General features: G+C 33.9%; 1 protein-coding gene across 1 annotated transcript in view; it reads left to right on the forward strand.

The window, feature by feature from the left end:
• ATF6 (activating transcription factor 6) overlaps window positions 1-13,297 on the forward strand; it is a 166,831-nt gene that overhangs the window by 9,227 nt on the left and 144,307 nt on the right. Inside the window, exons 2-6 of the mRNA XM_031436790.2 lie at window positions 993-1,069; window positions 3,861-3,948; window positions 5,941-6,047; window positions 11,664-11,793; window positions 12,376-12,579. Of these exons, the coding sequence (XP_031292650.2) occupies window positions 993-1,069; window positions 3,861-3,948; window positions 5,941-6,047; window positions 11,664-11,793; window positions 12,376-12,579 (606 nt within the window). The remainder of the gene's footprint in view (window positions 1-992; window positions 1,070-3,860; window positions 3,949-5,940; window positions 6,048-11,663; window positions 11,794-12,375; window positions 12,580-13,297) is intronic.

The raw sequence follows: 13,297 nt of genomic DNA on the forward strand, positions 1-13,297 counted from the left end.
TGAGAGCAGCAGGTATAGAGAACTCTTTTAAGGAGTTTTAGCCTATGTACATACACGCACACAAAATTATGTACATAGCCACAGTCATGTACTTAACATGTTTTTGGGTTTTTTTGGGGGGGGGTGCTCTGCAGCTGAATTTCTGAGAGTTGTATGAATAACCTTTCGTTATTACTATGCACAAATTTTTTTGCTACATATTATTTTGTTTTAGGTTGATGAAATGTTACTACCATTGGCCAAGTCAGTGATAGACTGGCAGTGTAGTTCCAATATATGTGAAATGAGGAAATCAGCATAGCAGTTTCGGTGGCCTGATAATAGGGAGGACAGAGGCAGGTTTAGATTTGGAAAACTCTTCAAAGTGCTTGAAGTTCTGAAAGTGTTAGAGAAATTCACTCTTAACAGATTGTATGGTAATTAGCTTTCTTTGGCTTTGTCAGCACCTTGACTTTCTGTGTCCGTATATTTCTTGGTTTACAGTGAAATCTTTTAAGGAAATTGGAACATAGTTAGATTTGTTGGAATAAGTCTAATGGTTTAGATGAGTGAGTTTTTTATTGTTTGGATAGAAAATTAGTTGTGTACTTAAGGCGTGGACGGCAGATATGTAGTTCAGGTGTTGCCATGTTCCCCTTCGGGCATCACTGTTGATCAAATGTTACTTTTTTGTGCTGAGCTGAGATGTAGCCTCTGAATTTGTGTTAGTAATGTTCCAGAAAGTCACTGTCAATTAGTCCTGACAGGATGTATATATATTTTTTTTAATCTCTGGTGTAACAATTTAGTGACAAGATAAAAATTATGTGGAAAACAATACATACTTCAGAAACTAGCTTTGAATTGGTTGTCATTCACAATTGCTAGAGTTTATCAATAATGGTAATGGCTAATGAGAAACCCCAATAGAGCTGACATAGGGATGTAGTGCTTATTCTTTTGTCCAAACATTGAATTGACAGTTAATATCTATTCTTTTCTTTTGTCTATAGATTCTACCCTGTTTGCTGAACTTGGCTACTTCACAGACACTGATGACTTGCAATTGGAGTCAACAAGTGAAATTTATGTAAGTATTTACTAGAGGAGAAATACTAAATAATGTGTTATTTAATCTTTAATTATTGCAGGAAGATTTCAGGATAACAGGTTTAGGCTAGTTATTTAAGTTTGAATAACTTTTAGCATTGAGTAGGAAAGGTAGTAACGATTTTGTATTCAGTGAATGTAGAAATTGCATTGGCCTTGGTGTGAGAAGCCTTGGTTTCGAAGTCAACCTTTGGCCCCAAGGGTAAGTAACCTTGGAAAAGTCACTTAACTGCCTGCTTCTTGGTTTTCACAGATATTTTGCTGCATAAGGGAAATGGTGTGATCTTAAAGGGGATATGTGAGTCATGGATCTAGTTAAGCAGAACTTACCAACTTCCTTTTTTAAAGTTATGTATCCTTAGTGCAGAAAGCTCTGAAACTTAAGAAATGTCCTTACTTTTTGCCTTTGAACAGTTAGAAGTCTGCAAAAAGCTGTAATTATTGCACTTTGAGTGCTCAAAAATATCTGAAATTTTTTTTTTCCTGGATTAGTACATGTGAAGCTTATTGAACTCTTATTTTGCCTTATTCTTTAATGGATGAGGTGCTGTTTCAGCTGGAAGTTAATCAGATGAACAGAGTGATTTTATATGCACATCAATCAGGTTGAATGTTTATCATTTATTTTTTAAACCCTTATTAAAAATAAAGCTTGTTCAGTGATTTTTAAGACATTTCTCAAAGAATAATTTAATCGTAATTTTAACTATGAATCAATAGAAGGGAGTGAAGTACATGGTATTTTTAAAAATCAGTGCATGAGACTTTAATGGTTTCATTTACTCTGTGAGGTGCTGTACAATGTGGTCTGTTGATTAAATTGGCTTTTAATATTGGCTGCTTGCTTAAGCAACTGGTATTTTTTCATAACCTCTAGAGCCTAATATCATCAAGAAACAATATAGTAAATTTGAAAGATTTGAGGAAATATGGCCCTAATTTTATAACTAACCTTCTATTACCTTAAACAAGTCACTCAGTCTTTCAGTTCCTTAATTTTTCTAGTATAAAATGAAGAAATTGGATTAAATGGTTTCAGAGAGCCCTTTCTAGCTTTAAAATCATCATTCTTCCCTATGGCAGTACCGTTTCCCATGAGAAGTCATTGAAGAACCAGATATATATCAGTATGTTTCACTTCACTTAAAAAGGGGCCAGAAAATTTCTAACCAGATAAAATTCTTATGCTGTAAAATGTATTTGACTTTTTTGGCTAAAGATTGAGTGAGAAGCATCCCTGAAGTCATGCCACTGCTGAACATGTGAAAAAGTATTGCTGTCACTCAGGCAAGCATCATTGTTCAATTTGTTTAGAGAGTTTAAGGATTTTTTGGTTGCTGAAATATGAGGCTGCTTAATTTTTTGATATATAGATTCAAATAAGAGAAAAAACAAAGGAGATTGATTTAAAAGTTGATTCTTTTATAATTTAAATAGTTTTTCCTTTTTTTTAAATGTGAACTTTCACATATTCTTTTTATGTAACTCGCACTCATATTTACTTAGTTAAGGGCAATATGGTAAGAAAACAGTTTCCCTTCTCTCCTGTTAAACTCTCAATATACATAAACCACATAATAGACATTTTGAAATGATAATATTACTCTAGAAATTATTAACCAAATGGTTGTTAATAATTACTAGATTGATTTTTACTTTAGGCCTGAGCCTTTCTTTTGTTTGATTATCTGTCACATTAAGTTAATATTGACTGCCATTTGACTCTGTTGTACTGTTTATATGTTAATTTTACTTCTGTTCTTATCTTTGTAACCCCAGACTGTCATGATCTCAAACTCATAGGAGGGTTCTGAAATCATGTGGCAGTTCTTTATTAATATGTAGTATAAGATAATCATCTGGATAACCCAGAATATGCTTATATTTAAGTTAAAATAAGTCATCTAAATGAAAAGAAACTAAGAGACCCTCTAAGAAATTTACTGACCCCTGTTTGAGAACCTTAGTTTTATTTTCTAGTATTAAAAAAATTTTAGAAATTTAAAAACTGCAGAACAGTAAAAATAAAATATGTATAAAATTACCTATCCTACTATGGATCTCTTCTTTCTCCTATAGCCATTTTAATATTTGGAATATTTGAAGGTTCAGTTAAAGTCTCTTTATGACTCCTGAATGTCTTTTAGATATGTTTATATTCTTTCCATTGTTTGTAGAGAGGATATTGTAAATAGGCATTGTTTTGACTTTTTTCCTTAATGGCAATGGGAAAACTTATTTTGCTGGATCTCGCTTATGACAGAAGACATATTTTGTGACCCTTGTAATGGTCTATTTCCATTGAAAACAATGAGACCAACCAAATCTTTCAGCTGTTGAATCTGTTACCTCCTTCTTAGTTACTGCTGTGTTTAAAATAACTGAATTGATCTTTCTCTAAGCTATCCAGCATGTATTCTTAAGACAAACTAATAGACTTAGAAAATTATTTTTACCAAGTTGGATAATAGTAATTATATTATTTATGGCAAATTATGTCTGTTAGTTTTATTTCTAGGTGTATATATTTTATGACCATCTTTTTTTTTTTTGAAATTGTTGGATTTCCCCCATTGTTGAATTTTAGGTTGCTTTATTCTTTTATTTTTTTTTAATTAAATTTTTGTTGTTTTTTTGATGGCAGCGGAGGTAATTAGGTTTATTTATTTATTTATCTTTTAATGGAGGTACTGGGGATTGAACCCAGGTCCTTGTGTTCTTTGTATATATTTCAATCTTGTAATATTATTTTGTTGATTTGAAACCTACAGGAAAATAATTTTGATAATCTTGATTTTGATTTGGATTTGATGCCTTGGGAGACGGGCATTTGGGACATCAACAACCAGTTCTGTACAGGTAATAATGTATTTCTTTGGGAAAACCTTAAATGGATCTGTATTATTTTGTAGTTTGGTAATAGTCAAAATTAGATGGAGTTATTGGGCTACTTTTATGGGTTAAAAAATTCCAGGGACTATATATTCTACTTCTGATGTGGCAATGCATACATAAGTTTCTTGCCAAAGTGAATATAAAGGATTTCATCGTTATGTCTTAGTCACATAATGAATAAAAATTTATGTCAGAAATATTGATTTTGAATTATATGTGATATCTCTGTAAGAGATTAATCTAACTGAGAATTAGAATTTAGGGAATCAAAGGGAAGAGGCTTGGGATTATCAGAACCTAGGAACTTGCTGTAGGATTCCTGTGTGTGTATTACTGAGGAGGAGGCACTACCTTGCTGATGCTAGTATCTTTAAGGGGCCCAATGAGGTAGATTTTTTGTATGCTGAAAGAAGCTGGATCCTGAAGCAAACTGTCACTTCTGGGATGAAGCTGATAGGCTGCCCTTCTATCTGTCTATCATCCTTCTAGTATTCCCTATTGACATGACCTAAAAGGAAGCTAGCTGGGAGATATATCCATAATTTGCATCATAGACTATAGGAGGGGACTTAGAGCTGAGAGACACTGGGTAAATAACCAGCACATTTCCCTGTCTATATTGCAGTCCCCCTCACCCCTGCAATTTCCTGTTCCCCTTTATTTTATGTATTTGTATATCTTGCTCAGTTCCTGTCTTCCCTCATAGAACACAGGCTACACAAGGCCACTGTTCTGGTTACTATTGTTGTGTAACAAACTACTGTAAAACTTAGTGGCTTAAAACAGCAACTATTTTATTACGCTCTCAGAATCTATGGGTCCAGAAACATGAGGAATGACTTGTCTCTGCTCCATGTTGTCCAGACCTCAGCTAAGATTTGAAGGCTGGGGTACCTTGATATTTGGGGGCTAGAACTACCTTAAGGTTTTTTCATTCACATGTCTGATGCTTGGTCTGGAATGACTTGAAAACTAGGATTGCTGACTAGAGTGCCTACCTATGGTCTTTCTATATGGCCTGACTTCCTCACTGCCTGTTGGTCTCGTGGCAGTCAGACTTCAAAGGCTCAAATGTGAGGGTTTCAGCACACAAAGTAGAAGCTGCATTGCCTGATGTAACCCAGTCTTGGAATTCACATAGCATTACTTCTATACTCTATTGATTGAATGAGTCATAAATCCACCTAAATTGAAACAGAGGGGAAGTAGTTGCTACTTCTTTTCTTTTCTTTTTCTTTTTTTTTTTTTTTTTTTTAGTAGTTGCTACTTCTTGATGGGGAAGTAGCAAGATCACATAGGTCACGAGAGATGGTAGATGTTTTGCACATAACTTTGGAGAACAGTCTACCACACAGATTCTTCCCTCCTCCCTTCCTACCTTATGATAAATTTGATACCTAGAAACACTCCCTAGTTTATAGTGGCTCAATAAAATTTTAGAATAATAGTTCAAAAGATAGGAACATTTTTGTGAGTTTTAGTTGTGTTGTCAAAAATGCTTTGCAAAGTAAATCTTTCCTATTTTGTGTGTTTTAAAATTATTTTGGGGAAGTCTATAATTTTTTTCCTATAGTATAATATTCAAAAGGTGCAAAAAATCTGTAGAATTGAAAAATGTCTCTTATGGCTCTTGTTCCTTAGCCAACAAGTTCTGCTCCCAGAGACAACCACTGTTACCAATTTCTTACGTTTATCTTTCCAGAGAATTAGTGCAGATGCTAGTAGATATATATGTATACACAAACATAATTTATTACAAAAATGAAAGCATACTAGATACACTATTTTCTGCATCTTGAATTTTCACTCGGTGATATATTTTGATGACCTTAGCTTCCAAATGATTGAATTTTAAGAGTAGATTTTACCTTCTTTCTTATTCATTTTATTTTGACTTTGTATTGTCCATTGAGTGTATATTGTCCAGTGGGAAAACTTTTGCTTTGTTTTTTTCAGTTAAAGATATTAAGGCAGAACCTCAGCCACTTTCTCCAGCCTCCTCAAGTTGTTCAGTCTCATCTCCTCAGTCAGTGGACTCTTGTTCTTCAACTCAGCATGTTCCTGTAAGTAGCCAGTCTTTTGCAGTGATTTTCGTTGTAATGATATCTGGAAAATATGTATATGCAGGAGGCACTTAACATTTATTAAGTACTACTATAAGCCTTATTATCTCATTTAATCCAGAGGAAGCTGAGTCTCCAGGAAGGGTCCTGGGGAAGTTACAAAGTTGTTAGTCTCTGGTTTTGCCCTCCTTCCCTTACATTCTTATCTTTATAATTTCACTGTTTCATTTGTTTCATTGCACTTTACCAGTATTTTCCAATATTATTTGTTTATCGGCTTATTGTTTTTCCCCCGCCACTCTTTCTTCTTCCTATTAGAATGTATGTTCTTTGAGGACACGGAAGACTGTAAGATCATCTGTTTTCGTAACTCCTTAGCCATACAGCCTAGAGTGGTCTCTTTAGTTCAGGAATGCCTAGCACTACTGTTTGAATGGGATAATAAGGTTTTTTCACAAAAGTTTGGTAGCTTCTTGAAAATGCTTCTGTTCTTCATCCAGACAAAAGCTCTGAGGCCAAGAAAAGGAAGTATCAAAGGATTTAGATGTTTTTTGGAAGGGAGAAGAGCAAAATAGAAGAAAAATTCAAATTAATGTTTCAGTTAATTATATCTGCTATAAATTCAGATATCTTCCTTCTGGCAGGATTTACCTCTAGTCAGTTACTAAATCCTGATGATTCTGTCTACTTAGTATCTCTGGGATTCATTTTCTCTGCCCCTGCCGGGCCATCATCACCTCATCTGGATTAAGGCAATAGATTTTAACTGGTCTCTCTGCCTAATTCCCCAAATCTTTCTTAGCAGAGGAATCTTCAAAAATAAATCTTTCAGAATCACAAATTTGATGGTGTCAGTTTTTTGCTTAAAATCTTTTCATGACTTCCCAACCCTTACAAGGACAAAATTCAAATTCCCAGTGTCTAGGTGCTCTGTGATCTGGCTGCTGCTTACCTTTCTAGTCTTGTTTCTCACTGTCTCTTCCTACCTTCACACTCCCCTTAGCTTTAACCCAGAGAGCTCCTGTGTGCTCCACTCATTCAGCAACTGGGCCAGGAACTGTTCTCAACACCGGCAGTGAACAAGATCAGTGGGATCTCTGCTTCTACCTTGTAGGTTTTTGCACACGTTCTTCTTTTTGCCTGGAATAGCCTCATTTTGTTTTTTCCTTTGTTTGGAAAACTATTCATCCATAAGTCCCAGTTCAAAAATTACTTCCTCCTTGAAGCTTTTCTCTGATTGCTGCTATTGGAAGTTCTCTGTGGTTGCACAATTTCGCTAAATGATTTAATTTTTCAAATTTAATTTACTTTTAAAGTCAGAAGTGTATAACACAGTATATTCACAGAAGCCTAATTACTGTCCTTTCCTTTCCATCCTTCCTTACACAAAAGGTAGGATCTATATACCCTGTTTTGCACCTTACTTATTTAACTTAGTGGCATATCCTGGAGGTAATTCCTATTTCAGGGTATAGGATCTTTCTCATTTCTTTTAATGACTGCTTAGTGTTCCATTGTGTGGATATATCATACTTTATTCAGTGACTTCTTTATTGATGAACATTTGAGTTTTCAGTCTTTTCTGGACTCAAGACAATGCTGTTATAAATAATTTTGTACATCAGTCCCTTCACATTTTTGTCAGGATATCTTTGGGATATACTCCTAGAAGTGAGATTGCTGAGATAAGGGTGAATAAACTTGTGATGTTACTGGTTATTGCCAGACTTCCCTCCAGGGCTGTTCAATTGTGTATTCTGACCAGCAGTATGTAAGACGGCCAATCATCCCATCGTCACTACACAGCATGTTTTATTTTCTACTTTTTTAAAATTGTAAGTGTGGTTGAACGTCTTTTCGTATATCTCATATATATAAGGCCTATTTGCATTTCTTTTTATGAACTGTCAGTTCAAATTTTTGTTCACTTTTCTATTGGACTGTGTTGGTCTTTTTCTCTTCAATTTTTAAAGTGTTTTTTAATCTGAATTTATTCGAAAAAAATTACTCCACTTACAGTTTTCTCAAATTTCACAGGTTTAAACCACTGTTCAGTGATTTATTTTTCTCTTTTTAAATGACATATAATTGGTTTAGAATGTTGTATTAATTTCTAGTGTACAGCATAGTGATTCAGTTATATATAGAAATTACTTTTCATATTCTTTTTCTTTGTAGGCAATTACAAGGTATTGAATATAGTTCTAAAGTGTTTTTATTACATATTGAATTTATTAGTACTTAGTTTGTGAAATAATTTACAAATATTTTTTCTCCAATCTGTCATTTGTTTTTAAGCTTTATTTATGGTGTTTATTTTCTCCATAGCTGAATTGCTTTGTTGTTGTTGTTGTTACTCAAAGGAAGGTTTTCACCACTCAGTGGTTATAATATTTTTGTTGTTGTTTTCTCACTTACATAGATTTTTTTGCTTGGAACAGCCTCAGATTTACAGAAATGTTACCAGTACCTTACAAACAACTTTTTTTTTTCTGAACCATTTGAGAATAAGTTGCCAACCTGATGCCCTGTCACCTCCAAATACCTTAGTGTCTGTTTTCTACAAGCAAGGATATGTCTTAATTGCCACAATATAGCCATTAAAATCAGGAAATAAACATTTATACCTTACTATCATCTAATCCTCAACTCCCATTTAGATTGTGCCAGTTGTCTCAAAGATGTCCTTTAGACAGCAGGAGGATCTAGTTGTCTTGTCTCTTAATCTCCTTCAACTGAAACAGTTTATTCTTCCCTGACTTTCATGACCTTGTCACTTTTGGAGATTAAAGACTAGTTATTTTGTAGAATGTCCCTCAGTTGGGTTTGTCTGATGTTTCTTCAGGATAAGATTCAGGTTTTGTATCCATGGCAGGAATACCACAGAAGTGATGCTATGTTTGTCTCATTTACTTTTGATGAGGTGGCACACAATTTCAATTTGTGCTATTACTGATGAGATTCACTTTGTTCATTTGATTAAGGTGGTGTCTGCCAGGCTGTTCCACTGTGAAGTTGCTCTTTCTCCCTTTTCTGTAGATAAGTATTTTATGAGGAGGTACTTGAAAACTATGTAAAAATATCCTGTTTCTCATCAAAATTTGTTCGTTCATATGTTTATATCAGTATGGACTCATGGTTTCCTATTTTATTCAACAGATTATGACCCATTACTATAATTATTTATTCCAATTCTTACTCTGTTCTGGATTTGGTCAGTGCAGATCCCTTCACATTGACTCCTATGTTTCCCCTGGGTTTTGACATCCTTCATCAGGCTGACCCAGTGTGGATGCCCTTACTACCCTGCCCTGACTCCCATGCTGCGCTGCCTGCCCTTAACCTCCTCACATTGGAATCCGACACTCCACCAGGCTGCCCCTCTGCATGGATGCTGGTCTCGGCGCTGCCCCATCTTGTGGCTTTAGGATCAAATTATTCTGAAAGAAATAGTTTCTAATATTTTTCATAAGATTTTATTTTTAATATTTAGATCTCCCATCCATTTGGAGTTATCTTGGTTTATGATGGTATAAATCCAATTTTTTTATTTTCCCAAATGACTGTCAAAAGGATTGTTCCAGTACCATTTATTAAAAAGTTCATCTTTTTCTCACTGATTTCCATTTTGTGTATGTATTTTAAATTTATATAAGTGGCATTGTATTAGATCTCTTTGTTTCTTACTTTTAAAAATCAGCACAGTGTTTTTAAGATCAATTCATGTTGCTCTGGAAGCATTATGCTGTGCATCAGAAATTGACACAACATTGTAAACTGACTATACTTCAATAAAAATATATGTACAAAAAAAATTCATTGTGCCCGTCTACATTAGTCTGTTGCATGTAACTGCAGAACACTTCGAGTATATGTTTGCTATGTTCTGCCTACACTGCAGTGAACATTATCCAAAATGTCCCCTGTAGGCCCATGAGTTTACCTTAGTATGTGTTAGGTATGAATCTAGTTTTAATTTTCTCTATATAAGTAAACCAATTTACCCAATTGTATCACTTTTATTATCATTGTATTAAGAATATTGTATATTCTTATATATTATAATACTATATATAATTATTATTTATAATATTATAGTATAATATATTATTATATCTCTTTACTCAGATTTTCTTTTATGCCTCTCAGTTAAGTTTTCTAGTTTTCTTCATATAGGTCCTGCACATTCCTTAGAAGATTAATTCCTAGGAATTTTATAATTGCTATTAGTATTGTGAGTGAACTATTTTTTATTATATTTTCTAAGTGATTATTAATACAATATTTTCATAATGAAGTTTTTTTTAGTTGGCTCTTACATGTGTTCCAAGTATACAGTATATCACCTCACAAAATAAGACATTTCTGTCTCTTCTATTTTAATATTTATTCTTTGTATTTCATTTTCTAGTATAATTATTTTTGCTAGAATTACAAAAAAAGCAATTTGTTACAATTTATTTATTTCTTGTCCTGACTTTAATGGTAATGTATTTAGTATTTTACCATTAAGTATGACTTTGACTATACGGTTATGCATAGCTTTTTTTTTTTTTAATGTTAAGAAAGCATACCTTCAATCCTTATTTTCTAGGATTTATATGAGGAATATTTGCTGAATTTTTTCAAATACCCTTTAAGCATCTAAGGCCATAAAGATAATCGTTTCCTCCTGTATTATCTCTTGCTTTTTTTTTTTCTGAAATATAATATACTCTGTAAGGTTCATATAGCCCAGCTTAAGGCTACATGCTAAATAGGTGTTAAGGATGAATGAATGAAGCAGTTCTCGTTCTCACCAGCATGACTGAGAGTGATTTTTTGACTTGAGGGAGCCTATATCATGCTGAGAGTAAACAAATATCCTCTTAACTTTTCTTTCAATAATCTTACAGATTCTTTTGAAGATGTATGATGTATGCATGTATATATGTATGCCCATTCTGTTATTGATATAACATCTTTTTCTCTTAGAATTGAAATACTACTTTTATCCTATGTTAAGTTTCTTTATTTTAACAAAGAGCCACTGAATATTAAAAGACTTTTGGAAAAGATTAATGTTAACTTTATGTATCTCTTTATTATCAATCCATCCATTAAATAAAATAGCCCTACCCCTTTCAGTGTTTTTCTTTCAAAACATTTGCGACAGTGTTAATAAATAGAAAAGGATAAAAATAGTAAGAATAATTTGCTTTTGAGATTCCTGTAGGACTGAATACAAGTTGGTGGGGAAAGGATATTAGGGTTTTAACTGTAACCTCATAATGATACTAGTATTTGACTAGGAACCAAGTAAGATACAAAGTTTGTGGGAGAAAATGTAGAAGCAGATCAGATCAGTGATTCATATCTTTAATATAAAAGGATAAAATAAACATACTCTGCATTTTTGGTTATTTTCTCTCTAGTATTAATGGTTAATGTTGGTTTGTTCATAGTCTCTTAGTACTTTACATATAGTTATATTTCTGATATATTATACTTTTGCCTTGAAGTTGTCTTGAAGTATTTTCTCTGTTTACATATGAATCTTGCCTCTCTTTCTAAGCGATTTTCTGCCCAAGGAGAGTATTCTCCTGCTGAATTTGTTTGTGATTTATTTTGCTACAGGAGGAGTTGGATTTGTCTTCTACTTCCCAGATGTCTCCCCTTTCCTTATATGGTGAAAGCTCTAATAGCCCCTCGTCATCAGAGCCACTGAAGGAAGATAAGCCCATCATTGGTCCTAGGAGCAAAACTGGTATTACTCCATCTCCTAGCCTCTGTTATTTCTATTTATACTGAGCTTAGGCTTCATTTCTTAAAAGAAAATGTAGGATTAAGTGTATATTTATTAAGCTGGCTTTCTGTTTTAAAATTAGTAGACCTCTTTTGTTTGTTGTGGATGATTAATGTGGGGAGGAAAGGGAAGAAATCATCTTCTTTGGTTGTCTTTGTCTTTATAGATGAATGATACTTTAGAGTTAGGGCCCTGTCATCTTCAGGAGACATTTCAAAGTTTCAGTTAGAGATTGAATATTAGGGCTATTTGGCTGTTACATTTGTTACCTCATTCTCTCTAGGCTTTACTCAGTGATTTTAGCTATTCTCCTTTACTCGTTCATGTGTCCCTTTCCCAGAGCTGCAGCTTGGTCAAAAAGAAAGACCTCAGATTGAGGACTTTTCTTCAGTCCATTAAGATAGAGTAGCTATGCTTAAACTTCAGTTAAGGATAGTCAGAGGTCAAGATAATGCGTAGGGAAAGGTGTATAATAGAATCTGTTTTCTAGGATTTGCTTAATTGCCCTTAAATTGATTTGTGGTTTGTTTGGTTTTTCTCCAGAAAATGGACTGACTCCAAAGAAAAAAATTCAGATGAGTACAAAACCTTCAATTCAGCCCAAGCCTTTATTACTTCCAGCAGCACCCAAGACTCAAACAAACTCCAGTGTTCCAGCAAAAACTATCATTATTCAGACACTACCAACACTTATGCCGTTGGCAAAGCAACAACCAATTATCAGTATACATCCTACACCCACTAAAGGTACCTGAATGGAATTTGAGCATGCGTGTATTTAATTGGAGGGCACTAAGGCTTGTGTCATGATTTGTTTTAATTCAGGTTATAATTTCTGAACACATGCTGTGTTTCAGGAATTGTCCTTGGTTGTGAGGATGTTTTAGAGAGACTAATATGTGGTTCCTGTTTTAACAAGGAAGATAGCTATCCAGATCCATTACATCTGATACTTCTTTTTTCTCACAGTTTTAATTGTGAAAACACTTGTCTCTAAGGCTTGTAGTTTTATATAACTGCTTGTAACAAAGAAGAAAATCTGGGAAGCTTTCTTGGTGCCATTTTATTCTGAGATTTTTGTGTCCATGAGCTTTTTTGTCTTTAAGGAGAAGTCAGTGTTTAAAATAATATGATTCATTTCAGGTCTGATAGGTGTGTTTTGGCAGTAGAATCAGGCTCTTAATCTCTGAGGAGGCAGCATTGTTTAGTAAACATGATCTTGTACGAGGCATTAAGAGACCTGAAAGTCTGTCTTCAAGTAGTTAAAAATGTGTGTTTCTATATTTTGTCCACCAGATGGCCTCACATAGTTGATTCTACAAGGAGTTGAAGTCTGTATGGAAAGATGTTCAAGTGTGAGGATTTGGTACTATTCAGACATAGGAATCATTTGCACATAGAGATCTCATCATTGTGCTTATACTGATATGTGTACACATGACTAAAGGAAAACCTGTGCAGCATT

This window comes from Camelus dromedarius, chromosome 23, assembly GCF_036321535.1.
Source record: "Camelus dromedarius isolate mCamDro1 chromosome 23, mCamDro1.pat, whole genome shotgun sequence".
NCBI lineage: Eukaryota > Metazoa > Chordata > Mammalia > Artiodactyla > Camelidae > Camelus > Camelus dromedarius.